The sequence below is a fragment of the Orussus abietinus genome, unplaced genomic scaffold (assembly GCF_000612105.2).
Source record: "Orussus abietinus isolate OABI.00-Male unplaced genomic scaffold, Oabi_2.0 scaffold39, whole genome shotgun sequence".
Taxonomy (NCBI): domain Eukaryota; kingdom Metazoa; phylum Arthropoda; class Insecta; order Hymenoptera; family Orussidae; genus Orussus; species Orussus abietinus.
In genome coordinates this window covers 57,570-84,532 of record NW_019394554.1, presented here as the reverse complement: position 1 = coordinate 84,532, position 26,963 = coordinate 57,570, and the positions used below count along the sequence as shown (strand labels likewise).

At 46.4% G+C, this 26,963-nt stretch overlaps 4 protein-coding genes across 7 annotated transcripts; 2 read left to right on the top strand and 2 right to left on the bottom strand.

The window, feature by feature from the left end:
• Positions 1 to 230: 230 nt before the first annotated feature.
• On the top strand, positions 231 to 22,325 carry LOC105697575. Of its 2 annotated transcripts, XM_012421013.2 has the most exons (17): positions 231 to 345; positions 4,627 to 4,684; positions 8,800 to 9,132; positions 9,524 to 10,243; positions 15,167 to 15,362; positions 16,319 to 16,706; positions 17,063 to 17,359; positions 17,462 to 17,603; positions 17,915 to 18,105; positions 18,265 to 18,337; positions 18,428 to 18,766; positions 18,838 to 19,218; positions 19,294 to 19,413; positions 19,496 to 19,590; positions 19,729 to 19,942; positions 20,023 to 21,528; positions 22,216 to 22,325. In XM_012421013.2, the coding sequence occupies exons 2-16, from the start codon at positions 4,675 to 4,677 to the stop codon at positions 20,739 to 20,741; spliced, it is 4,218 nt and encodes a 1,405-aa protein (XP_012276436.1). In that variant the 5' UTR covers positions 231 to 345; positions 4,627 to 4,674; the 3' UTR covers positions 20,742 to 21,528; positions 22,216 to 22,325. The 2 variants fall into 2 exon arrangements, with proteins under 2 accessions (XP_012276436.1, XP_023288453.1); XM_023432685.1 differs by having other exon boundaries at positions 18,838 to 19,413.
• Positions 21,875 to 22,949, top strand: LOC105697491 (waprin-Phi1). The gene is made up of 2 exons (XM_012420849.2): positions 21,875 to 22,325; positions 22,556 to 22,949. Exons 1-2 carry the CDS (start codon positions 22,073 to 22,075, stop codon positions 22,774 to 22,776), a joined length of 474 nt encoding a protein of 157 aa, XP_012276272.1. The 5' UTR covers positions 21,875 to 22,072; the 3' UTR covers positions 22,777 to 22,949.
• Positions 22,950 to 23,083: 134 nt separating this feature from the next.
• On the bottom strand, positions 23,084 to 25,366 carry LOC105697576 (alcohol dehydrogenase class-3). Of its 2 annotated transcripts, none has more exons than XM_012421015.1 (7): positions 24,909 to 25,366; positions 24,481 to 24,724; positions 24,161 to 24,381; positions 23,856 to 24,072; positions 23,650 to 23,798; positions 23,261 to 23,535; positions 23,084 to 23,176 (listed from the first exon to the last, which is right to left on the bottom strand). In XM_012421015.1, the coding sequence occupies exons 1-7, from the start codon at positions 24,927 to 24,929 to the stop codon at positions 23,152 to 23,154; spliced, it is 1,152 nt and encodes a 383-aa protein (XP_012276438.1). In that variant the 5' UTR covers positions 24,930 to 25,366; the 3' UTR covers positions 23,084 to 23,151. The 2 variants fall into 2 exon arrangements, with proteins under 2 accessions (XP_012276438.1, XP_012276439.1); XM_012421016.2 differs by having other exon boundaries at positions 23,650 to 23,780; positions 24,909 to 25,356.
• A 148-nt stretch (positions 25,367 to 25,514) lies between these two features.
• LOC105697578 (phosphatidylinositol-glycan biosynthesis class F protein) lies at positions 25,515 to 26,598 on the bottom strand. Of its 2 annotated transcripts, none has more exons than XM_012421019.2 (2): positions 26,560 to 26,598; positions 25,515 to 26,314 (listed from the first exon to the last, which is right to left on the bottom strand). In XM_012421019.2, the coding sequence occupies exon 2, from the start codon at positions 26,295 to 26,297 to the stop codon at positions 25,599 to 25,601; it is 699 nt and encodes a 232-aa protein (XP_012276442.1). In that variant the 5' UTR covers positions 26,298 to 26,314; positions 26,560 to 26,598; the 3' UTR covers positions 25,515 to 25,598. The 2 variants fall into 2 exon arrangements, with proteins under 2 accessions (XP_012276442.1, XP_012276441.1); XM_012421018.2 differs by having other exon boundaries at positions 26,382 to 26,592.
• Between the last annotated feature and the right edge of the window lie 365 nt (positions 26,599 to 26,963).

Sequence of the window (26,963 nt, the reverse complement as noted above, 5' to 3'; positions counted from 1 at the left end):
CGGGGAGATCTGAAGAAATTTGAAGGGGACACGGACGGAAGAGATCAGCGAGTGGTCCATGATCTGCAGGAAGAGTCCCGATCTTCGGACACGATTCTTCCGCTTCTAGTCCACGGTACCAGGACACCTCTCCCAAGAACCGGATGCTGCAGTCCTGACAAATGAGACCTCGACCGGTCCAAAAAGCGCCGTCGTATCGGCATACCGTCCCGAATTAGACCATCCACGGTACGAACTACGGCAACCTGGACAGCCGACTCTGCCGCTAGGAATATCCCTCGCAAAACGTCAAACTCCTCTCTCCGACGGTGAAAGTCGATACCAAAGACAGTCGACACCAAACCTGTAAGTACAACTCTACAAATAATGATCAGTAAACTCGAAAACCCTCCAACAAAGCGCTCGCTTCCAGATCCAAATCGGTGTCGACCACCAGCACCACAGCTGATCGTATGAGGCATTAGAATTCCTTATTATTTATCAAAATTATCCCGATAATTCTGCCGATTCTCGGCTCTCCAGACTTTGTTCAAGTCAAGAAAGAGTCCTGTCCACTTGGAAGCTATCAGGTGTATCAAGCATCATCCGACCCCAGAGCACGATAAGATACACCATTTTTTTTCCATATCATTTAACAATAGTAGCCAGACGATTTGGTCGATTTGCGACTCTTCGACGCGAAAAGGTGCACCATCTTTTTTTTTTTCCATATCATTTAACAATAGTAGCCAGACGATTTGGTCGATTTGCGGCTCTTCGGCGCGAGAAGGTACCCCATCTTTTTTTCTTTTTTTTTCATATTAGTTATCAAAAGTAGCCAGGCGATTCGGTCGATTCGGGGTTCTCCACCCCTGGATTGGATTAAGGAAAAATCATGTTCACCTGGAAGCTCTCTGGTGTACCATGGATCCTCTGAATCCAGGGTGCGAATAGGAGCGTCGGGGATACCGGGTCGACTCGAGGTTCTACGAACCGGGGGCTCACCTCGGCGGATTGGCTCGTGAAAATAAGCTAGGCACGCGCTGCACGTTCCATTCGATCGGACCTAAAAAGACCGCCTCTTCTTCCTCCGGCTCTTCCCCTGCGGAATTTCTATTAGCTCGAGTCACGTGCTTCGTGCCCGGATTGACCAACAACGTCGGAATCGACGACTCGCGACCGTTCCGCCTACCGCTCGTGGGCCGCACCGGCCAACGTTTCTTTACGGCAAGGATCGCCGTCTAGTGGTGCGATCGTCCGACGATCACGTAGGGTGCTCGACCAGCGAGACAAGTAAAGGTGTAGATTACGCCTCGTTGCTCCCCCTTGTAATGTACATATAGACGAGATGTTCAATCGTAGACACGGCCTCTCCGATCGCTTCCTACTGCACGGTTCGCATGATGAATGCTTCCTATGGGCACGAGCACGCTCGGGTACGTTGACGCCACTCTTATTAAAATTCATCCGCCGATAATCACCGCTATAACCGCATTAATAATTAAATTTTCCATTAAATCCCTAGGCTTGGCCGTAAGGGACGTTGCACCGACGCATGACGCCAGCGCCTGGTGCTAGAACCGAGAAACTCGGAAGAGTTTCGCGCCAAATTCATATGCAAGCGCATATAAGTGCCAAGCCTTCGTTCGGCGTATACGCAAAACGTTTATTATTATCTGTCAAGTTTAACCTGGGGGGCGGACAATACTTTGGACATTGTCATTGTAAATGATTGCAGCTTCGTGGTAGAAAAAAATTGTTTTTTTAATATTCTTAGGGGATGGAGGGATGCTTATTATAGGATCGTACGAGGTCGTGAATAGGGATACAGTTGGGTGATGCCAGGGCTGCTGGAACTCGGGGCGTCGGTGTTTGTTGCTAATTGCAATTTTGGCGTGTTTTGGTAGTAGTTGCAGAATTTCATTACTGATCGGGGTCACGTGACGCGTGTTTTGATTGGCCAATATCAAAATCGAATTCTCGCCTCGCCCATCTCGTAGGATGGTACCGGTACACGGTACCATTATGTTATCTAGTATTACTACCGTGTCACTCCACGATCACTCAGTAATCACGCGCGGTGCTCGACCGGCGCGACCAGGGGAAGTGAAGAGCTTCCCGTCGTAATATGCATATAGACGAGATGTTTAATCGTAGAAACGACTTCTTGAATTACTTCCTATTGCTTGATCGGCATGAGGAATGCTTCCTGTGGACACTTGCGGGGCACGCAGAGCGCATTGACGTTACGTCACTTGCAGCTGTCATGTCCTGTTGGCTACGGTTGTCAATCGGACCGACCATGTCATGTAACATCCTTCGTCGCTCTCCCTAAAAATAAAAGAAAAAGAAAACTTGTCACTATTCCAAATCTTTCGGTACATGTTTTAATAGACCGTCACAGGGATTCTCAATAAATTCGACATTTCCCGGGAAATGATCCAAAGATATTCCCCACTGCAACCTTATATTACTTACAGCTGTCATGTCTTGGCTTCAGTTGTCAATCGGACCGACCATGTCATGTAACATCCCTCATCGCTCTCCCTAAAAATAAAAGAAAAAGGAAACTTGTCATTATTTCAAATCTCTCGGAACATTTTTTAATAGCCCAGCAGAAATTCTTAATAAATTCGACATTTCCCGGGAAATGATCCGAGGATGCTGCGCACGTCTCGCGCCGTGGGAGAGAAGATCGCTTATTTATAAGTCAGCGTATCGCCGATTCGACTTAATGGCGCTGTCAATAGTCACGAGTTTAACGTTCCCTCGCTTCGATAAACAACCGTCTAAATCGCAAATCGACCTCTAACTCCGCGAAACACATCGCCACGAAAATACCCGCATGGATGTGATAACTGCGCACGCTTAGTATTTCGTAGAATAGAAGAAAAAAAGGAGGAATGCGTTGCTTGAAAAGATTGTTTCGGTTTCTCGCGCGCCGCCATCTTGGATTTCTTGCAGCGAGGGCGCCAGAAATAACCGAGCGGGATTTAGGTAATTAGAGCGATCGCCATTGCGCGGAATTAGAGGGCTCGAGGCGGTAATCGGGGTAAAATATCCGGGGGAAATCGTGAATGAACATCGCGTTACACTTAGAAACTTGGCGAGACCGGTCTCTCCCAGTCGAGGCCTCTCGGCGTCTCGAGAGACTCGGACTCGACTCCGCCAAATATAACATTCCGTACTATTTCCGGCGATGAATGAAACGACCAGTCGGCACCCGCGCGTCCCCTGATTTCCCGGACCTGGAGACCGGCGATCGATCGCGCGAATTTTCCAAAATGACACGCGATATTGCGAGGGAACTCGTTAGGGAACTCGGCTGTCGTTTCCACGGAAAATGACCCTCGTCGCTCCTCGGGATTCCGGGCCGCGTGGGAAGTGCCATTAGCGTGGGAAAACTTATTTATCAGCGCACTTACTCGTAGTCGCTCGTTCCGCCGACAGGTATTGTCGGGAAGGAAAGTGACGTCGAAATTCGGTAAGATATATACCGAAAGGTCCATTACTTCCTAACCAAGTAGCTATCAGCTGGCTATGCTTGGGAGAAAAAAATCGAGAAAAGGGGGTACACCGTTAAAAAGGGATTTTAATTTTGTTACATTTTATGAGTATATTTTATAAACGCGTTCGATGAATCTGTTACACGAAAATTAATAATTATTTGGTAGTTATGAAATCCTAAACTTGTTCAGTGATTTATTGTAAATGCGGACGGTACGTCGTTCACTTGTAAGACATCCGAGTTATCATTCTTTAATGCACTTTTGTGTATTAAAAGTGTATGCAATTTATGAATGCTTTTAACAGGGTGGTTTATGAAGGGACGCTGTGGCGCAGAGAAAGGGGTTGTCTCGGATTAGTTTAGTCAGGTGATTCGTGCACTTTTTATCAGGGGAGATAGTTTGAAGGAAGGTATATACGCGTGGCTGTCGAGAAAATACCAGCTGCACGTATTTTTGTCGAATTTTTTTGTGACGAGGGGTCCGGAAGGGACGAAAGCCCCGCACGTGCATTCGAAGGGGCTCCTCGATCCCGTGTCCTTCGAGCCTCCGGTCTTTCTCGGCACTTGTGCTATTCCTGGTCAGGATCAACTTCAGATTTCGGAGAGGTGCAGCTGGTCCTCCATTATCTGCCGTAATGGAAAGTGCGCCACCGCACGCGCCCTGTGTAAAGTCACGAGACGTCAAAACCGACATTAACTCGAGATGCAATTAAAGAAAGGCCTAAAAGTACCGAACCTGATCTAAATCATGTTCTTTCTTCTTTAAAGACCAGCTTCACCCCTCTGAAATTTAAGCACGCGCCCCGCAAAATATGGGATAAATTCCTTGTTTACACATCTAACCGCTTTCATTAATTACGAAAGATATGGCACAAATAACCGTGGGATTAACTCCGCGGTCCCTGAGAAGTTCATCGAACCGTGTTTGGCGATGCTTTCCGACAATTCGCAGTCCTCGACCTCATCCGAGACGTCCGGCGTCGGGACGCAGCCCCATAACTGCCATAATCCCCCCAGAACTATGACGGACCTCACCCCTCGCGTCCCGCATGAGAATGCCCACATATTCCCGGCTCGTCCCAAGGTTGCATCGTACCCGAATTAGTCTTGAGATGTGCATCCTTCGTTTTATGTTTCAGAGTGGCGAAAGGCCAGTACCTGTTCCAAAGAAAAGACCGAAGAACACGATGGCAGTCGGTACGTTAAATGCATGTTCACAGATGAACTTATATACATATGTACGTATTAACGATGTGCATCTGCATAGAGATACATAAAGGTATAAGCATTCACTCCAGGAGCACATACTCGCCCACGTTAAAGACCCCAGCTAATCCCATTCGATGGCTGTGCGAACGTCCACTGCGTTTCGCGCCAAATGCATCCGAGCTCCCTTGTGATAGTGCGCGCACTTGCGCGCATTCGTACGTACTCGCCAATGTAGACGTACCGAGCCGTACTTAGTGCAGGCCGCATCTGTTATTCCTAAGGCATATCTTTACCTCCCCCGTTCATTTTTCCCTTGCCCCTGGCCCGACCCCTCCGAGCCCTGCAGTTTGCATTCGAGGCATGCATCCGCATGCATCTAACCACGTTATCCCGTGTCTCATCTTGTCACCGCTTCGCGGACCCCTCGCCGACAACCTGCAAGGGCGACAGGGGGGTCGGACGCGATATCAGGGAATTCTAAGCCGCCGATACGTCCCCTGCTTTCTTTTTTTTCCTATCATCCGTCCTGCCCTTGAAGATGTTCTCGGTGATCTATTTTTATTTCCCTCGGAATGCCGCTTATCGAGTCGATAAGGCCCACACTTTGTTGCACTCCTCGGCGCCGACGCTGCGGATGCGCCGCTGCATTTCTGATATTGGCGCCCCTTGCTGTGATTTATTCCCGCGTTTACTCGCAATTTATTGTCCGCAAACCTACGTGATTTGAATGGACGAAGGTGGAGGTGGAATTCTGTTTGTTAATTATTTCTGGTTTTTGAGAGTCAGGGCGGCTTGGAGGGAGATCCGAGTGCATCGTTATTCGCAGATGCAGTCGCGGGTGCATTCTTTTCCACCGTTTTACGAGCTCGCCGACAGGCTGGCGAGGAATTACCTGGAATTTCAAGTCACCTCGGCGATTTCGATAGTCGGGAATTGTCGATGCTCGTCGCTCACCGATTTTTTATTACGGTCCTGTTTATCTATTCAGTCGCATCCAACCACGGGACCCTGGGGACGCCACTGCATTTGTAATATTGGCGCCCCTAGTCATAATTTATTCCTGCTCCTCATTGTCATTTGTTTGCTGTAAAGCCGTACGTGACCTGGCAATCCGGATCAACGAGGGACTCCGTGGTGAAAGTACACCTGCATATAATAAACCTTCAAAGACAAGATAATCTGGTAGTCTGAACTTTTTCTGTAACTCAAAGACGCGAAAGATGGCTAGAAATATTTTGAGCTGAAATTCAAGTTGAAACGAAATTGAAATCCGGTGAAACCACTTGGTTTATTTTCTTAAAATCTCAGCCGAGGAGAGCGAAAGTGTTAAGGCGTCTTATTTTCCCTCTCAATTGCGGGTCGAAAATAGGACAGCCCGATCCGGAATAATCTCTCCTTGAAGAACTTCGTCATCCCACTTTGCGTATGACCGCATCACCGTCCAGATTCTGTGTGGTTGAACTTAATAAATTGATACCCCTCTTCCTCTCCGCCGCTTAAACTGCTTTATCCCCCTTATTATCAAGTCTACTCTCTACGGTCTCTGCGGTCCCCATCTCTTATCGAGGGCTCTTCCTCGTATCTCCAAGTGTGGATGTACCTAGGACCGCAGGGCCTTTATGGGAAAACTTCCTCGAAAACGTCTTATCACCGATATCTCCACCCGTGGAAAAAGGCAAGTCATTGTAGATTTTGCGTCAAGTTAAAACGGAGCAATCGCCCAAAGAACTTCTTTATCCCGTCTTATCCATAACCACGCAACCCCTCGGATTAAACATGGCATATTAATGTACCGGTACAGGGATGTTGGGCCTCATAAAGTGTAGATATTTGATTGGGAATCAAGCCTGACAATTAATTAAGCCTCAAATTGAATGACGGAATTCTTTGAAGGGAGATTACGCCAGATTGACGGGCTTAATTTTAGATGCGGGGTTATTAGCGAGAAGAGGGTGCTCTTCTAATTCGTTACGGGTGGAATAATACCCAGGGAGATGAAAAGATTTTTATTCATCTCCATGAGATAATTGCGAAAAGAAAGGATTAATCTCTTTGATAAAGTCCGTCGTCCCGCTCTATCCGGAACCACTCTTCGGGGTATATATGTGGGGGCCTTTAAATTGGTACAAAGGACGTTGCAAGGACGATATTTGACAGCTGGGCTTCTGAAACCAAGTCGACTTTAATAATTTATCGAGTCATAAAATCACTTTCTTTAGGAAGTCTCTTATCATCCCGTTGGTGTCATTCTACCCTCAGAATTCCAAGTGGCTCCCTTAATAAACCGCGGTCGAAGCCGTGCCAACTATCCAAATCCCCTTACAATCCGGATATCCGGCTCATATTCGACCTTCTTTTGGATATCCGGATGCTGAGACGATGCGGAAACCCAACCCAATCCTAGCGACGATTTACTAAATCCAACCGCGCACGGAACCCGGACGCATATCTTTCTCCCCTCTGGTCCACCTACGCGCGTGTCACTTCGAAATATTTCCTCGAATTAACTTCCTAGTCTACCGAGACGGCATCGATCATCGGAAATATTAGAAAGCGTCTTGGAGTCCCTGCTATCAATATCCTGTTTTAAGTTTAGCATAAAATCTTCCTCTTTTTCCAATGTCTCGTGTCTTCATCTGATACTTCTTCGGCTATCTCTTCGGGTTGCTCTTCAGCTTCCTCCTCAGGTTCCTCCGGTTACCGAAATCCTCCTCACGTAGCTCTTCTCTCTCGGTGTCGGATGTACCTGGGACCAGGGTGTGCACGTCCCTAGGGACCGTTCCTGGAAGAATTTTGTCGCGATTGGTGGTGCCAACGGTGGCAGTGGCGGGGTGGAGGCTTACTTCCGGTGTCTCCTCCCCGTCACCAGATCCTACCTCCCGTCCGGTCCCCACCTCTCGTCGGCATTCGCGTTCTCTCGACTCTTGTGCACCATGGGACAACCGCGGACCAGTCCCTGATCGGTCCCTGATCGGTCCCCGACAGTCCTCTCAGTCCCTGGCCATCTTCTTGGCCCTGCGTCCGCAGTCTGCGCGCCGTTCTCCAGCCTCTTATCACGCGTTATCGCGCCTCTCCCTACGATACTCTTCGCAGGCTGTCGGCTAATCTTGATATCTGCCACCTGAAAGTTTTCAGCGTTAGAGAGATTTTATATTAAATCTCAGAAACTTAAAGAGTTTCGCACATTAAATTTCAATAGTTTAAACGAAAATATTTTACATTCAATTTCAAAATTTTACGAAAATCTATTCAATCAGTTTTTGTAATTATCGGGGGTATCGCGTATATCCGTGTATCGAGTTTTGACATTTCATCGGGGATGAAGAGGAGCCAAGACAGTGAGGTACTCCGCACATGGAGCGACACCTAATCCGCGTCGAATCTCGACTCGTGCCGTAAAGTGTCGGAAGTTGGAGAGTTAAGATCGAGTGCAAGCAGGAAAAGCCCGTGCCCAATCCGGAAAAGCCGATTATCCCTCCAGGGAGCGACCCTTCCCCGAAGGAGGCGCGATTGCATCTCCGCAAGGGCCTCCCAAAAGGAGACTACCTACCGACTGCGCATACGGGAACAGGGAAAACAAAAGCCGGAAATTAATATCACCAAATCAGAGTCCTTTTTCTAGAATCATTTTCTCCCCCCGAGGTGTGAATGCCAAAAGTGAGCGAACGAGCCGAAAACCCACCCCTGGGAACTCTGTGAACAATAACGGAGGAAATTGAGTGAATCCATAAATGTCAAACCCTGAAATTCAAGCAAAATATTTGTTTAAAGAATACAGACGCTTACACGGTACAAGGAAGAGGGAGAGTCCTTTGATAATGTACCTGGGCTCGAAATGAAAATTTAAAACCCAAGATAAACAGGGTGGGGCCTCAACAGGTATTCCCAGTGCGCTGGTTATCTCTCTTGGGTTTATCTGCTCCCAAACTGTGTCCTGTTATCAGAAGTCTATTTTGGAGGTGTCGAAGAGATCCCAGAAAGGTCTTGGAAATTTTACGGAGACTATCGCTGGGTGTTGTTGCGTTTGATCCTGAGAAATCCACCCGTCGACCTCGACGCATCGATAGGATTGCATTAGAGTTGCAGACTCCGTATGTTCACAGACAACCCCTCGTATTTCTCGCTGGCCGACGGAGGGGCGACTCCTGGGGCAGCCGGGGTAAGAGGAGCTTCCTTGGGCTTCTCTAGAACCGCTCGCCCGAAGAGATTCGGGGCCTTCTTCAAGAAGAGGTCCGGGAAAATGGGGGTGACCTCCTCCGCCAGCGTCGTGTCCACTTCTACGACTAGCACCCTGATGCACCACGAGAGCAACAGGAGCAGCGCTTCAGGGTCTTCGAAGCCTTCCACCCCTGTCGAGGAATTTATCCCCAGTCTGCTGCAGCACTCCAGAATCAACACCCTGGGCAGCCCTGGTGCCAACGGAGGGTTCAACGCCGGTGAGTCTCCACAGATTAAAAAAAAAGAAAAAAAGAAAAAACATACTCCAATTTTACAATCATATAAATTTCAACCAGACATTGTACGCTAATTTTATGGCGTATTTTAATAATAGGACAGATATGTAAACGTTAAATTCCCTTGCATTTTTACAAAATTCAAACGTGGTGCTATAGGACTATAAATTTGTTTAGAAATTTATCATGAATTTACAGTAATTCATTTTTTAGGATGATGGATTTATTGTAATTTTTTGCTGAAATCTTGGGTAGGAAAGGTGTATGAACTTTGAAAATGTTTTTGTCTGTGTAGAGAGAGAAGTTTTCTTTTACGGGTTTATTGCCAAATTCGATGTTTGATAATAATTCGTTTGTTTGATTGGGGGAGTAGGAGTGACCTTCAACGGCAACGGAGCTTTGGGTCTTCGTAGGAGCTTTCGCAGCCTCTTCCGCTCGGTGAGCACCAACTCGGACCCGGAGACGACCCAGCAGTTCCTGAAGGGAGATCCAAGGCCTTCGGATGTGGCTCCTCCCTCTCCGTACTTACCTCACAGGTCGCATTCCCATTCGGAGACCGATCGGCGACGACCTGGACGTCGAAGGGTTCTGAAATCGACCAGTGAGCTCCTCTCCAGTGACATGGTCTACTGCGGCCTGCCTGGACACGAAGGCGCCGCCATGTTGGAAAACAGTACCTTCTGCTGCATCGATCTCGACGACGATGACGAAGATGAAGACGACGAGGAAGACATCACGGTGGACCCTTCCGAAGCCAAAGTTACATTGGGAATTGACGGAGCTAGGTATTACAACGTCTCGACGTTGCCGAACCCAGGGTCCTCGAGTTCCGGAAGGAGGCATTCGATCGGATCCTTCCTCGCAAAGGACAGGACCGCCGCCAGGACGAGGTCCAGGACGAGGATTAATAACAGACTCGACATGTCGCCGACCCATTCCGGGAGGAGACCAGGACAGTTCGTTGAGAGGTTCCTCTCAGAACCGAACGCTAAAATCGGGGTGGACGTCGTCGACGCCATTGTTCACGAAACGGAAGATGGCGTCCCTGTTAAGGCTGTAGGGCGAAGAAGACGCAGAGACGGGGTTGGCAAACGTGAGTAAAATTTGTTGCGTTCTTTTTTTTTTATGATGGTATATTTTGTTAGCTTAATTTACATGCTGAGAAATCTTGCATCGAAATGGCGTCCGCAGGGACCCGGGAAATATTCGTTTCGACGACATAGGCCATTATACTCGCCCAAGGAGCAGCTTAGGTGCGAGTAATTCCATCTCCTGTCTGTCTTACCCTTCATCCCGGTAACCTTTGATCTGGCCACCCAAAGTATAAAGTCGGCTTTGTCGGGATCTTTACGGCGAGGCCGGCAAGAGCATTAAACTCCGGCATTCGCCGGATACCCCAAGAGCAAAGGCCCGCGCTCAAAGCGAAGTTCCTCGTTTAACGAAGCCGCTGTGGCTCGTCTTTTCCTCTTCTCTGGTTGATCAGTTCTGAAACCCAAATCCTGAGGTTCTGCCGGCCAAAATCCGATGCATCTTTCATAAATGCCCCATATCTTTCCTGGTACTCAGGGGAGTCGCAGAGTGCCGGACGAAGCCTCGACTCATCACTGCTAGAATAACTGTTTATATGTATTTGGCTCGAAGCTCAACCGTGTGTCTTGATTTGATTTTCTTTGTTTTTCTACTTTATCTTTTTGCCCTGGTTAATCCGTTCGAAATTCTGAATCCTGAGGTTTTGCCGTCAATAATCCGTTGCATCTTCCATAAATGTCTCTTTGCCGGCACCCTGGGGGGTCGCGGGTACCACGCAAAGCCTCGACTTATCACCGCTGGAATGGCTCCATAGAGATGCCCTATAGAGAAGAGCGCGCACTTTAAATTGGCCAGCACGTGCCGACCGCGATCGAATGTGACGAGAACATTTAGAATTCCGCCCGTCTCGCCTAGCGGTAACACTTATATGTATCTACGTACATACAGGCCCGTGGCCGTGCACTGGCTAATTACCGAGCGATACGTTAACAGTTCCTGGCACATAAAGGCGAGCCGATATGCATCGCCGGCTCTCCAGCTCTCGCCATTTCTGGAATGCCCGATCGACAATGTCCCGCAAACTTGCCCTCGACTATTATTGCGCAACCGTTGATGCTCTTCTCGGCCAATAAATATGGAAGAATATCGCACATCCTGTGCGTATGAGTTTGCGCATCGGTGATTTAGATTCATTATTCCAAGACGGCGCGGGAGTCGGTAATAAGGAAGGACGGCCAATTGAGCCGAGTCCGTTAATCGGTGGAACGACTAATTGTTGGGCTGCATCGATTGCTTCTATTGGGAGGAGAAATATTAATTGGAACAGCTGCGACTGTCCGATGGATCGCCGCAAGTCGCGCAATGCTTGTCTCCATTTGTAAGCGATTTGTCCGTCATATATACGCCATTTATACACCATTTCTACGCGATCCGTGTCCAACACGTGCAGTGTTATCATCTTTATCAAGAAAGTTCTTCGGGAAACCTTGGATTTTATTGGCCGTGGCAGATCGGGGTTGCCCGATTTTATTGCGGTTTTATACCGAGATGCGTTATCGACTCGATTGATAACCAGACATTATGCCATGAAAACGCGCAGCAGTAAACCAGATCGGAAGTTCTTTGAGCGCATCTCGACAAGTCGCGCTAACGAACGCGAATGATAAGGCATCGCGAAACCAGCGGTGTCAATCGAGATCGCCATTTCTCTTCAAGTCCTATTGATGATAAGGCTTGATTGGTCAATCGGCGATGTCCGGCGGTATATTTCTCGACGCAATAATGGCCTAGCAAAATTACTCCCTCGTTTACAAATCGCGGGGTAAGAAATGCCTTCGAGGGCTCTTCGTGTTTAATTTAATATGTCAATTTTTCTCCGAGCAAAATTCTCGAATATCCTGATTCATTTTTTTTTTCCTGTTCCTAAATCCACAGTGAAATTACCATGCCCATTCTGTGCACCATTAAAAAATCCGGTGTACGGAGATTTATTTTTTCTTTCCAAGCCCATAAACTTCCCATTGAAATTTTCATACTCCGCGTGTCATTACAAAATCGGATGTGCTGAAATTAACGTTTCTTCTATATCCATAAATTTATCTTCAATTTTTGGTGCCCATCGGATGTCCTATGCTTTGTTTTTCAAGCCCCTAAATTTACAGTTAAATTTCGATGCCCATCGGATACCTGACGATTTATTTTGTTTTTCAAGACCTCAAATTTGTGGTTAAATTTCTATGCCCATTCCGCATGCGTTTACGAGCCTAGTACGCATCGAATCGTATGTCGGTCGCTGCAGGGAACACGCTCGTTTCCTCTAGACAATTCCGACATCCGTCGATCGACGTCGAACATCGACTACGGATGATCGGCACCGGTCCTGAGTATTCCGACCACGCAGTCGTACTTCGTAGCGACCGGAAATGCCGAAAACGGAAGCCGTATGCTGCGCCTTCCAAAGCCGAAGCTCCGCCGATGCGGCAGTCGAGTCGCCGCCTCGATGAAGCTTCTATCCGGTCGGAATATCGAAAAGCGCTCCGATTTCGAGCTCTCGACGTCGTCGAATCATTCGGGCCCTCGAATCCCGGATAACTGAAAACCCAAGACCGAATATACCGAGGATCCCCGAATAATTCGCGCGCTCGATCTGTCAGGATTGCGCGTACAACTTCCAAGTATACAACCTCCGCGCGTGTGTAAGTGTTCTCAATTTTTCTAAGTACGATTTCCTAGCTTAAATAATAATTTTTAAAAATACCTCCGTTTTCTTAAAAAGACCTCCCAAGCCTCCCGGTGTATATAACTCGATCTGCCCTAATATGGAAATCAATGAAGAATTATAATTCGTTGATATTGATTACGATTAATTTGGTATTTTACCTCGAGTCGACTGTCAGAAGTGAATGCCGGGGAAAATGCCGTCAGGGTTTTTTAGAAAAGGATTGGTCATATTTAAGTTACCGTCAAACTCTACTCGGCAGTTTGGGTAACAAGATCATCGCCTCGGCAGGCAAAAGTGCGAAACGAGAAACGATCGGCTAGGTGACGAGTAAATTTAAAGGTCAATTAAACCAAGCGTTAAATAACGAGACGTCTCCGGTGGACTCGGGGCTGAGGAGATATCTCGTGTATAATCGAGCCTCGTTTCGCTAAAAGCACTCCCGATGGCACGGCCAATAAGACTATTGTTTTTCTTGGCAAAAGTACGAGACGGGAAACGTTGCCCAGATGACCCGCGACACGTGGATTAATCCAAACGAGCGCCCCGCTTCTCCAGAGAAGATCTTCCTGCTCTCGCGCGTTGATCTCGTGGCGTTGGATAAATAATCGTAATCGTCGTCTGGCGAGCGATCCTGGCCCGAGGCGGAAATGGAAGGGTGCAGATGGGCAAAGAAAGCTACATAGCGGGGAAATACCTCCCAGATAGCGGAAAACGACCCTAATTGCCACAGATTATACCGAGGGACTCCCGGATGCTGCAAAGAGGTCCAGATGTTCCCCCGAAAATCACAAAAAATAAATATCGAGTTTATATCCGCTGGTCGTAAATAAATTTAGCTGATCGAACGGGGAAAAGCATTGTAACTCGTATAGAAAGATTGTGGATTTTAAATGTGAGGTTTATTTTATTATTGACTGGCCTCTCTTTTTTTTTTAATTATTTTTTGGAGGCATATCTTTTAGCCGAAATATGGAGATTTCGAGGGCGTTAAAAAAAGGTCACGCCAAAGAGCGATGGCGAGTGCTCGTTAGGCATTCCTTCCATTCCGATATGTAAATGAGAATTTCCAAGATTCTTCGGGTCGTTCCTTGACAAAAGTGTCCTTGTTAAGTCGCGGAGGAATTTCTTCGGCACGGGCGGATGTGCTCGTGAATGTTGAAATTTTTAAGGGAGACTGCTCGCGTTTCCTGTCTCTCTTATAGACGCGTCGTGGCGATAAACAAACACGAGGGATTTTGTTTTCACGGAGGGGGGAGGAGGAGGAGGAGGAGGGAATTAATAGCCCCGCTGCCAGATATATTTTCCCGAATTTTCGTAACACGGCGCGCCGAATTGTTATCGTCTTTTCCGTATCCGGTGTTTCCCCCATTCTCTGTAACCAGGAATTTCTCTCGCCTTCTTCGAGTTCGGCCCTCGCTATCGACGGACAAACAATCGCGATTGTCGTCAGTAAACGGCCGTGACGCAAACAAAATGGCACGGGGTGACGAGGAACCGAAGGAAGTGGGAACCATTGTCGTCAATCCTTCCCTAATAACGAAAGTGGACATTCCTCGTCGTCGACTGGCCCCTTCCTGAGAAATCAAGGTGTCCCGAAGGTGCCTAAAAATTCCGTATGAATCTCGAAAATGACCGAAATCACCAAAAACCACGAGACTAAAAATCGGATCACCCATATGAATCCGATATACTGTAATGTCGAGAAGAGTTGGCCGTAAAAAAAGGGGTGGAAAAAAACGAAAGATCCCCCAACTCCGTCTTCCTTCTTAGAGGCCCAGTTTCTCGAGTCGGCGGTTTCCCCCGAGCGTAGGAAATTTCTTTCGACCGGGGCATATCGGTTGGACAAATAATCGTAATCGGGCGGTCGGTAAACGGGGTTCTGGCCTATGGCGGAAATAGAAGGGCGTGGATGGGCAAGGAGAGTCTCGAGGGGGGGAATATGCGCGAGCGAGGAGAGGGAACGGAGGGAAGAGAAAAGTCCGGGCATTGGAGGTTACACGAGGAGACTCGACTTGGCCTTAACGTCGAACGGCCGCGTCTCTCGTCCGGGACTCCCAATTCGATCCTCGAGGGTGAATTTTCTCAGATTTTCCCCCCGGGGCTCCCTTCCGCGTTTTCCGGGTCGCGCCCTCGGGGTCGAGGGCCACGTTGGTCCTCGACTTCCGCTCGCCGGAAATAAACCCCCAGGTACAGCCGCGAGTCCGTCTCGGGCCATATTTTCTCGAGTTCTCCTTTTTGACCCGCGCTTCCTGTATATATCCCCAGGTGGCCGGGCCGTTGTTGGCGGAAGTTCAACTGGACGTCGGAACGAGATGTCCGCCCCGACGACCTCGCCGAGCCCGCCGGAAGTCGACGTGGTGTTCGTGTCCAGCAACGAGAGCGAGGTCTCCGCTCTCTGGGTGAACTACCTCGCGGCGTGCTTCGAGCAAATTAGCCGACAGCAGAGCAGGCCGCCCTACAAGTAATACCCTCGGGACTATTTCGCTATTTCGGGTATTATTAGATCGCTTTAACGCTGGAGTGCAAGACCCGCCAGACCGCGGGGACCGGGATGCGGATTTGTTCGTCTTGTTGCGCGAGGGGGAGGACACGGGCGAGATTCGCGGTTTTAATTATACTCGGAATTATTTCGGGAGGTTAATGTCGCGGTGGGCACGCCGTTTAAGGGGCCGGCCACGGTGGAAGGTCGAAAAAGTCGGATTTCATTTTGACAATTTACTTATTATAATAATAATAATTATTTTATTACGATACGGCACAGGTTTGCGTAGGATATCCTCATCGTTTAATAGATTTCGCTTGCTCATCAATTTCCATTTCTCAGTCACGTATGATCTCCATAAGAAAATCAATTTTTTTTTTTTTTTTTAAGCATCTTGTTACACAGAAATGAAAGATCTTCGATTTTCCGTGTCATTGGCGTTGCAGTAAAATTCTTTTTCTGGCCGCCATTTTGGGCTCGAGAATGAAAATATAATATACACGCGGGTTCTTTTAGATTTTTCTAACAAGGTCCTATCGATAAATATTCCATTTGGATTTGTCGATTGTATAAGAAAAAATTGCAGGGAATTGTAATGAATTTTGAGGACGCAGCGTGGTGCAATCTCTTGGGCGAGATAATGGTCACTGTCCTTGCCACGATTTCTAGTAATATACGGGATCCGGGAATATCGGATTTGCGTTCTATCGGGGATAGGGAACGAAACGTGCCATTCGTCACGTAAATCTGGTCAACATCAGATTCGAGATTCGGCGCGGTTTTAAATCTCAGCTTGTCCGCGGATTACGAAATTGCCCGAGAATACCGCGAGCGTGGGTTATTATCGCGGTTCGCTTTGGAGACACGTGCGAGAAGCAATTCTGCCCCGCTGTTTCCAGACTTCTATAAATATCCACATATTTGCACGTTTTCAGGGTACGCCGAGTTACGGTGGAGGAGCCGATACCACTGGACCTGAGGGGTAAAATACGAAACTCGAAGCTGCAGATCGTCGTCATCTGTCCGGTTTTGTTGGAGCGAGCCGTAAGCAAATCCTCGATCCTGGCGAGCCTCACAAGCCAGCTGGCTCCTGATAGAGTCCTGGCGATGATGCTGGGGGTCCACGATGGTCACATCACCAACGAGCACCGAGCATCTCTCGCATCGTACCCCCAATGGCGGAAATACTTCGTCAAGGATCAGGACGAGACTTTCGTGGGGGAATTCCTGGGAGCCGCAGTGGCCATCCTGTCGACGACTCAGGTTACAGCGATGCGGCCCGACAAGACAGGATTCTCGGTCCTGCCGAAAAAAGTCAAGACTGTAAGTCGAGGATGAGAGACGGCCTGACGGATCTATTTCAGAGGAGGAGAAATCAGTGCGAGAAAGAGAGACGGGGAAGCGACTTTCCTGGAAAAAAGGAGCTCCGGTTGCTTTCGGCGGCTCCTTTCAAACGGGGATTCTGGAAGGCCGTGATTAACTGCGGCTTCCGGATTATTTTCTCTTTCACTGGCTCCCTTGAATTACCCAGAAGGATTTGTTTTCCTTCGACCGGAGGATACATAATCGCGTGTTCGCAGGGGGCTGGGCTCCTTCAAACTCCCTCTAGGATGGCTCCGTCGACTAATTTCCTGTAATTAATATTATATGTCATAAATACATCGTTGCATCGATTTCAGGGGCAGAGTCGAGTGATCGCTCTTCTGAACGATCCTTTGCTGCCGGAGGATAATGTCTCCGTGATGGTGGATCGCTGTGGCGAGGCGATCGAGGTGAACCAGGTGAAGAGAAGAAATCCTTACACCTTGCAGTTCTCCGTGCCCGATAGGTGCCTGGAAGTTTCCATGCTGATCGGCGTCAGGATAATTAAAAATGGATGCGCCCTCGGGAGTCGGCAGATCAAGTGCGAGAGCAGACTTAGAGAACTGGACCAGATCCTCCGAGCCCAAGATAATCCTCTTCAGTTCATCTGCCAAGTGGGTAGCGGCTTGTCTTAATTCTGATTTAGCCAGCTAGTTCCTTATTCTTCTATATTTTTTTCAATTGTATGAACATCTAATTTTTATTCTTGCTTGCAGACCTTCGGCTTCAGCTCGGGCGATCGCGAGCAACTCGACAATTGGATGGTACATTCATTCCAGAGGAACATACCTCCGCATTTCAGTCTCCTGTCCAGACCAGGAGGCGTGATGCAAGTCTCTCTGCTAAGAAATCAAGCGAGTAAGTGATCAAATTTTAATCTCGCCTGTTTTATACTAAATCTATATGGCTGTAGAAAGTGACGACAAAGATCCGTTTTAACGATTCAGCGAAAAAGTTAGCGATGCCTCGATGGGACTATCTACCGAGCCAGCGAATTTTCTGAGTGTCAATCATTCTGCTGGTGTTGCTTTTTTCGTAGCGAGTTAGGAAATTATTTTGCAGAGTCGGCTGAAGGTGGTTTCCATGTCAACGTTGAAGTTTATCGCTGAAATTATTAGTTACTTTTAGAATTTAATTTCCAGTTTTAACTCGATTTTCATCTTTTATAGGCTCGGAGGAGTATCCAACTCTGCTCCATTTCGCGGCACGTTTTGGCCTCGAAAAGCTCACTTGGCAGCTGTTAGAGTGTCCTGGCGGTGATATCGCCTGCGATTTACGGAATATTTCCGACTTAACGCCAGCTGAGATCGCCGAGCAAGCCGGCCACGCGAAATTAGCTCATCAGCTTCGCGGGTACATGGTACGATTACTTACAACTATGCTTATATGCTACATTAGCGGTCGCGTAACACGTCCAGAACACATGTTTTAATTTCTCCTAATTTTTTTTTTTTCCCATTACATTTGGTCACCTTCTTCAATATTCTCCAACGCTTCCCACGACGACTTGGAACTCCAGCAAATGAACGAATTTACAAGCATGTACAGCTACCTGAAGATCGTGAGCGAGTCCGTTAATAAACCCACGCCTGGTGAGTAATGCTGGAAGAACTCGAATTAGACCTAGCTTTTGATTTATCGCTTAATATCTCCGTGGATTAAAAATATTTTGCGTCTTTTAGACGACTCGACTGCGGTTGCTGCAACTACGCCTGTTGCGACACCGACATCAGCATCGGGGATGTCGAATGATGACTGTGGTCAGCAAGAGTACTGTCGTCCTCGACCACTGAGCGAGGTTTATTCTGTCCCTCCAGCTGCTAGACCTCTTACAGTATTGATAGCACCTCCTCAGCAATCGACAAATCCCTCTCGAAACAACTGCACCACTCCAGTAGCTGGACCAACTCCGGTACCAACTGCTGCGGCCTCCGATGCTGCATCTTCGGCATCGACGTCCTTGACGACGTTCAGCGACTTTGAGTCGCCCTCTCAAGGCTACTTGGCGATGCATCCTGCAGGTACGACCTGTGAAAAGCCAAGGAAATTAATTTTTATTGTCGCTTGATACTGAAACGGGTGATTTTCTTAGTAGATCCTCAAAAGGTATCGACAACCCGCCCGGTTGCCCCCAGCAATGCATCAACCTCTGATATTCGCTCGAGAGATCAGAGTGCATCGACCAGATCTTCAAATTCGACCACAAGGTCGAACGACTCTTCGGGGCCGCAGGATGAACTCCTGGAGATCATCAACGACTTCAAGAACGACGTCTTCACGATTTCCGAGGTAGAACGTCTGGTAGAGAACTGGCGGAACCGAAACGACGTCCAGCAGAGCTTCAAGGACAAGCAAAGGCAGCTTGCCACGATGAGGGAGGAGTACGAGAAGATACAGAAAAGGCTGAAAGAGGAGATGAAGGCCCCGACTCCCTTCGACAAGATTCGGAAGTTCTTCTCGAAGGGCAAGAAAGGTATGTGGAAGAGCGATCGTTATGACACGCTGGTCGAGATGTTCGTTGCACCGAGACTATTCATTTTTCGTTCAGATGCCAAGGAGTCGATGAGCTCTTGCGAGGATACTCCATCGACGAATAAGATGGAGGTGCCAGTGACGGTGCACAGCGACCGTCGACCTTGCAGCAGCCTCAGCCTCCGCAGTACATCCAGTGCGTATATCTCTTCGGAACATATTTTGACTTCTCTCTGAGGATGTGTTTCAATTAATCTCTCTTAATGTTCTCTAACAAGGCTCGTCATCTTCCGGTCGGATGAGCACCGTCAGTGGCTGCAGTGGAACCAGCCTCGGTGACAGTGGTACACATTCGGACCCTGAAGACAAAAGGGTGTGTAAAACCGCGTACGCGGATCTTATGATTCACTCGGCTTTAAATACCCTCGCGAGACAAGTCTGCTGCACTTTAAGCCCGGGTGAAATTGCCGTCTGAGTCGATCGCAATGATAAATTCGCCTTTTCCTCGCAGCTTCGCAACCGGAGGGAGGACAGAAACGGAATTAAGTGCTACGAGGTTCCGTCGACTCCCAAACCAGTCAATGGCACTTGCTCGCCACTATTATGCGAGAATTCTTCACCCACGACTGCGCTGCCAAATGGCATCCAGACACATCAGCCTGCTGTAGACCAGAAGACCAACGAGTATTACATTGCGTTCCCTCCGTCCGGATTACCCGTCCACTGTGAGTCTTCATCCCTGCTTCCATCTTCCACGAATACTTTTCGTCGATTCTATATGACATAGATATTCGTACATTTCCAGTGTTTAAACACAACGGTGCCTTGCATGCCGACGACCCGAAGACGCCTGATTCTCCAAGCGACCAGCCAAGATATCCTGAGTCGTCGGGAACATCTTCAGGTCAGGAAGCGAATTCGTCTTCAGAAAACCGCCAGTCTCGAAACTGCGATCCCACATCCCCATCATCCACGTCAGACTGTTCAGCGTCTTCTTCGGGATCATCCTCGTCGATGATCCCGAGTTCTCAGCATCAGTTTGAATCATCTCCGGACCATTCTCACGCATCCCTTGATTATGCAAATGTCTGTCCAAAAGCATGCGACCGTGAGAGAACCTGTTCAGACCTAAGCGATCCGTCGAAAGCTGAGAATCTAAATGGCGAACAAGAAGCTGTCTCGGTAGCGGCAGTTAATTCTTCAGACTCCTCTCCAGAGGTTACTAAAAACATTGAAAATGCCAGAATGGAGATAGAGTCCCAGAAAACGGAAAGAGTCTTGGAACGCAAAATCGACCCTACCGAGATCATCGACGTGGACGTCGTGGACGGGCCAACATCGACGGACCATCTTCCACAATACATGAACATCACTGCGAACGCGATGCAGAGGAACATCCCCGCACTTATTTCCGGGCCCATCGGGACATCCTTGCCAGGTCCTCCGGTTCCCAGACGTGGAAAATTCTCCTGTTTCCCGATCGATGCCGCCGATCGCCTGAACACGATAAAATCCGCGACATGAGCTTATTGAACAAACGAAACGGAGGAGCAGTTTAAACGCTGTAGGCGGAAATTTAATATTGTACATACATACCATGGGCGGAATCGTTTTCTTCAGACACGGGAGATAAAATCGGCGGCAGAAGTATGCTCCGAAACGAGAGGAATGGCCAGATAATATCTGCGACACGGCTGGGCGCGATGTGAGGTGTCTTTTAAACGGGAAGAGTAACTCGATAAGATCTGCAACATGACTCGGTAGGACGTAAGGAATCGTTTAAGTAGATTAAGCAGAAGAACAGTTGTAATGCGTGATACGAGATGGGACTATTGAAGGATGTTCGCTCCTCCACTTTTGATCCTGATGTTTTCTGCAGTGTACATTGTGCATACAGGGATTGAATTAGTGGATCGACGTCCATTTCGGTTCTCCTCCCGAAACGATGCGACAAAGCCCTTGACATGATTCCCTGCAAACAGGTGGCTTTTAAGCGGGAGAAATAATTGCGGCTCGTGAATGAATGAATGAATGAACGAACGACTGACTGTACACCGGGTTCCTTCATTCCTCACTTTGCTACTAGCCGCATACGTTAATTGAATGAATGAATCGCCTTCAGCACAAGTCCGGAGAAGACGGACCTGGATATAAATAGACGGGGAACCACGAATGGTAGGGATAGAGAGGAAAGCGTCGATACCAGTCGTCCTTCGAGTTTGTCGCAACGTACATGTCACGCGTATACATCACGATGAAGGACGCGGGCCAGACTTCGGCGAAATATTGCGAGATTACGGTTTTACCGGAGGTACGTAGCGCTCGCCATCTTGAAAATATAAAACATTTTCACGTTCCTAGGCTGCTCTCTTCCCTCCCCCTGGGAGTGTTCCTTAATCGACGTTTCCTTCCTCCGGATGAGATTCTCCACCAATCTTGCGGGTCCTGCGGTTTCCTATTTGATTGCACAACTTGATCAAGTGCGAGGAGAACCAAGATACCAAAGGATGCCGACATCCCGGAGAACGGGCCGGGTGGGTTCAGGGGCCTGCGAATGTGTGCATTAACACGCGTGTCATACTCCTTGCATGCAAAGTTCGTAGAAGCTTACTTACCGGAGGCATAAAAAGGAGAGTGGAACTTCCAGCTCGCACAAAGCGTCGCGATTCGCCCATCGCGGTTAGAATTTTCAGCCAGAAAACTCGTATCTGGTTTGACTCCTCGGCCGCGTAATCCTTCGACGTTGAAACGTCACTCTTGCCTGGCTCGCGCGAGGATAGGATTAGTACCTGTTACGAAAATCCTCGAAACTTGTTTCTCCATTCACGGATAATAGGCTGAGAGATTCACAAGTGATGGCTCTCTACGTATTGCCGACTAGGGTGCTCGCCTTGGTTCTGGTCATTGCAGGGGTGGCCTGGGCTCAGGGAAATTTTAATTACTATCGGGAAAAACCTGGCTCGTGTCCACCTCCTTTGCCAGTGCAGATATGTTCCAGGTCTTGTCTCGTGGACGCTCATTGCGAGAGTTATGGCAAATGCTGTCCTACGAGCTGCGGTGGAGCTGTGTGCTCTAGACCAGTTACTCAGCGACAACCAAATAACTACGGTGAGTTTTTGCAAAGGCTGTTCTAAAGTTCTTTAATCGGACTTTTTTTATAATACTTTTCAATAAAAGTCCGACTACTGTACGTACAACATTCCATAAAATTCCATATAATTCCACGATTGACGACTTCTTTTTTAGATTCTCAAATTGAAGTAGACTCTTCACGAGATGTACATTACCATTTGATTCATGAACAATGCGTGGATGTTTACTAACATTTAATCCCACAGAAAAACCAGGTCTCTGCCCTAGAGAGCCTACTGGTAGATGGATATGCTCATCCATGTGTACAATAGACAGTGACTGCCGTGGGATGAACAAGTGCTGCAAAAATCGATGCGGTGCTCTCGTTTGCCAGAAGCCGGAAGTAAATATTCCAGAATCCGAGGAACAGCCGTTCGACGAGACTAACTTCCCGGCATCTTCTAATCCGTTCATCGTATTAAACTAATGAGAGCTAGATTCAATGACGAAGTACAGTAGCTTATATTCAGGAACAGAAGATATCCGCTGGGTTTGAAGAACGATGTATTTAATTACTTATCACTACAGGACTGTTGATAAGAGAAATCGTATATGATGTAATAAGCGCATGATATAAAATACGACCACAGTACTGAGGTATCCGATTACGCTTTAATTTGTTTTCTCTGCCTTAATAATAGACTTGCGATATAAATTTGCAAAATAGTTTTACTTTTCACTGATACAATATCGAAGAAAATTTAGCAGATAGGTTATTAGAAAGAATACGATAATTTCAAAATATGGCATACCTTTATTTATTATATAGTGACCATAGGTATCATGACATATGAAAAAATATTCAGTATTTCAAGACTGCTCTCAGACTGAAATGAAAAAAAATTGTATTAATTGGGTGGAATATCTTGTCTTAGATGGAAATTGTGTTTTTAAAGGTTGTTTAATATTACCAATTTCCACTGTGCAGTAGTTCGAAAGCCTCGTTAATCTGGGCGAAAGGTAAATTGTGAGTGACAAATTCGTCGAGCAATAATTTCTTTGACATGTATTCTTGTACAAGTTTCGGCACGCTATCCTTTGATTTCCAGCCACCAAAAGATGTTCCTTTCCAAACTCGTCCTGTTACGAGCTGGAATGGACGTGTTGAAATTTCCTGCCCAGCAGCAGCTACTCCAACGATCACTGAGGTTCCCCAACCTTTATGGCATGCCTCCAAAGCTGCTCTCTATAATCAGAATATATCATTTGTATAAATTCATTGCACATAATTCTTTTCTAAAAATTCAATGATTCATATTGAGACGTACAGAATTAATAACCATACTCAAGAAATTATTACCATAGTCTGAACATTTCCAACACATTCAAAAGTATAATCAAGTCCTCCGTCGGTTATCTCTATGAGAACATCTTGGATTGGTTTATTATAATCTTTAGGATTGATGAATTCAGTGCAACCAAAAGCCTTGGCTAAAATTAACATAAAAGCTATTTAAAATTTACAAGAAATGTAGATATAGTAAAACAGATATAAGGAATAAGTACCTCCTTCAAATTTGGCAGGATTAACATCGATGCCAATGATACGACTAGCACCAGCAACCTTACAGCCATAAGCAACGGCTAAACCTACTGCACCTAATCCCCAGACAGCACATGTACTTCCAGGCTCTACTTTAGCTGTATTCAGTGCTGCACCATAACCAGTTGATATTCCACACCCTAATAGGCATACACTGTGCAAAGGAGCTGCAGGATCTATCTACATGAACACAATACAGTGTTTTATATCTCAATTTAAATATCCCAGGAACGGTTAAAAAACAAGACTGAATAACATTCACAATTACCTTAGCAAGAGAAATATCAGCAACGACTGTATACTCTGAAAAAGATGAACAGCCCATAAAATGATAAATAGTCTGACCCTTGCAAGAGAATCTTGAAGTACCATCGGGCATTAGACCTTTACATTGCGTAGCACGAATTTTGCTACACAGATTGGTTTTTGGAGATTTACAGAACTTGCAATTGCGACACTGAGGAATGAATACCGGAATAACATGGTCCCCTAAAAATCAATAATTATAACGATTGATATAAATTTTTAATTTCAAAGAACAGATTTTCTGAGATATTAAAAATTATATACAATCTAATTTCTTATTACCTGGTTGAAATTCGCTCACATCCTCTCCAACACTTTCCACGATTCCACTACTTTCATGACCGAGAATGCAAGGAAATACTCCTTCGGGATCTAGTCCGTCTAATTCATACGCATCGGTATGACATAAAGCAGCGAACATGATCTTGATACGTACTTCATTAGCTTTTGGAGGAGCTACTTCTACCTCTTCTATCGTTAAAGGCTGTTTTTCCTTCCATGCTACAGCTGCCTTACATTTGATAACCTAAGTCATCAAAGATGAAAATATTTTCTTTTATGAACTATTGAATTTCTATTTCTCATAGATCGACAATATCAAGAAACAAAATAGCGCTACGTATCTACAATGCAGCGGAATTATCGTGTATCATGTTTTGATACAAAATAATATTCAAGGTATATCGGAAAAAGAACAAAGTCATACTTACCTTACCCTCGGTGCTCGCCATGTCTGAATACCGGTTCCGATTTCAAATGTTGAGTTTTGGCAAATAATACAAAATCTTCGATAACCTTTGACGCCTAAAATCGCAATTCAAACAGGTGTTTGTAAACAGTTTAACAACCAAGCGAATTTAATGGTATCCGAAGGTGACTTTAAGCTGAGTTTTGCCCAACTGTTGCTTCGGCAATTGCAAGCCGCAAATTTGCAAGCTGATGATGACGATGATTAAAGCTAATGGAGATAGTGTGCCTGCAAGAGCGATACTTCCGTTACAAGGAACGTCAATATATAACTAAACTCGCGATGACCCGAAGTGACGTGATTATATCTATCTCTGTAACCTTGTAAGGTTCAACTTTTGCACACGGAACTGTGCCGATATTTCGATGTAATTATCCTACATAATAGTAATATAAAACCACACTTAAAATTTGATTATGCAACGCAGACAATAGTATGGTAAACAGGTCTTATAGTCGAAGTGGAAGAATTATCAATGTACTTTTGGCATTTGCATTCAGATTCTTTCGAACTTAGTCACATAAAGGAACGATGAATATTATTGGTGAATAGTAAAAGCTGCTAGGAAGATGGTTTGGAATGATTTTATTTTTTTCCAATTCCTAATAAATTTAATACAAAACTTTATACAGGTCGTAAAGGATAAATTTGATTACCTATGTAATTTCTTGTTTAACTTCAGTGTTAAGAGAGTTTGTATCGCTGTAATAGAATGAGCTACTGTATAGCCGAGGAGCGCACCGATTACACAGGGAATTGGCCAAGATTGCCATGGTCGATCCCAATCGAGAGGAATTACAATAGCACCTAACCATGCTCCTAAAAGAGTCACCTTTGTGTGAGTCTCAGCCGCACGTGTTAATAAATTACAATCATTCTTTCGTAAACCACATAAAATAAACAATGCTTCATCGACCCCTATTTGCGAGCTTACCAAAACAAATGTCAGAACAGTTAAAGTAATAGTTAACGTAGCTGTTTCCTCGAAATGAGATACCATCGGTGCTCCAAAAAGTACAATTGTGATATAATAAATAATTGATAGAGTAAACGAGATGATAATAAATTTAATAAAGTTCCTCAGAAACCTCATCCAGGTTTTCTTGGATTGGAAAGATGTTCGTGATTCGAGTTTCCCTAAAACAGGCTGTTCAGATTTAAAGTATAAAAACACAAATTTCAATGCTTCAGAAAACATTAAAATAATTAAGATTGGAATACATTTAAAAGTTCTAACACTATCTAAGTTATTATGCAATTTGAGGAGTGTTAGCACACTTGAGAAATAAATGCACGTAAACGAGGAGTAGAATAATAACAGTCTTCGTTCCTGTATGCTGTCAATCCCCATTTCTATTTGATCTTAATCTGTAAAAATCATCATACTGTGAATATGAAATGTAAATGGATAAAGACTTGCAAAAATCATAATTACTTGTCTATTAATTCTTAACAGTAAAATAATGGCCAATAACGAGGACTGTTTAATTTAACGTGCAACACGGTGGAAACATGTTGTTATAAAATTATGCAAGCACGTGGAAATCGGAATTTCACATTAATTGGCATATTCCAATAACAAAAACTTCGCATAGTTGGAAAAATATTTGTACCAGAGATGAATTGGGAGATTGCTCACGGGCAGGATCGTGCGAACGCATCCTGTGCTGCCCTCTGGTTTCGTACGTTAGCTTTCACCGTTTTTTGCCTCCAAGGGCGGCGCAACGAATTTCTGATAGGAGCTCGCGCACTCGCGATGGCGGTACCATCTACCAGTCGCCGTTGGCGGCTCACGTTCTCCTGCCCAACCTCCTCCTCCTCCTCCTTAACTCCCTCCTCCTCCTCAACCTCCTCAACCTCCTCAACCTCCTCAAGCTCCTGTTCAACTGCCGCATGGTATTACCATCACGAGAACGTGAGCCGCCAATGGCGACTGGTAGATGGTACCGCCATCGCGAGTGCGCGAGCTCCTATCAGAAATTTGTTGCGCCGCCCTTGGGGGCAAAAAACGGTGAAA

Coding starts and splice junctions, on each gene's coding strand:
- LOC105697575 (XM_023432685.1), top strand. Junction 15,363..16,318: donor CAGAGCAGGCCGCCCTACAA/GTAATACCCTCG, acceptor GCACGTTTTCAG/GGTACGCCGAGTTACGGTGG. Junction 16,707..17,062: donor TGCCGAAAAAAGTCAAGACT/GTAAGTCGAGGA, acceptor CATCGATTTCAG/GGGCAGAGTCGAGTGATCGC.
- LOC105697491 (XM_012420849.2), top strand. CDS start 22,073: ATGGCTCTCTACGTATTGCCGACTAGGGTGCTCGCCTTGGTTCTGGTC. Junction 22,326..22,555: donor GCGACAACCAAATAACTACG/GTGAGTTTTTGC, acceptor TTAATCCCACAG/AAAAACCAGGTCTCTGCCCT.
- LOC105697576 (XM_012421015.1), bottom strand. CDS start 24,929: ATGGCGAGCACCGAGGGTAAG. Junction 23,799..23,855: donor TCCTGCCAAATTTGAAGGAG/GTACTTATTCCT, acceptor AATTTTAAATAG/CTTTTATGTTAATTTTAGCC. Junction 23,536..23,649: donor TTGGAAATGTTCAGACTATG/GTAATAATTTCT, acceptor TTCTGATTATAG/AGAGCAGCTTTGGAGGCATG.
- LOC105697578 (XM_012421019.2), bottom strand. CDS start 26,297: ATGGGGATTGACAGCATACAGGAACGAAGACTGTTATTATTCTACTCC.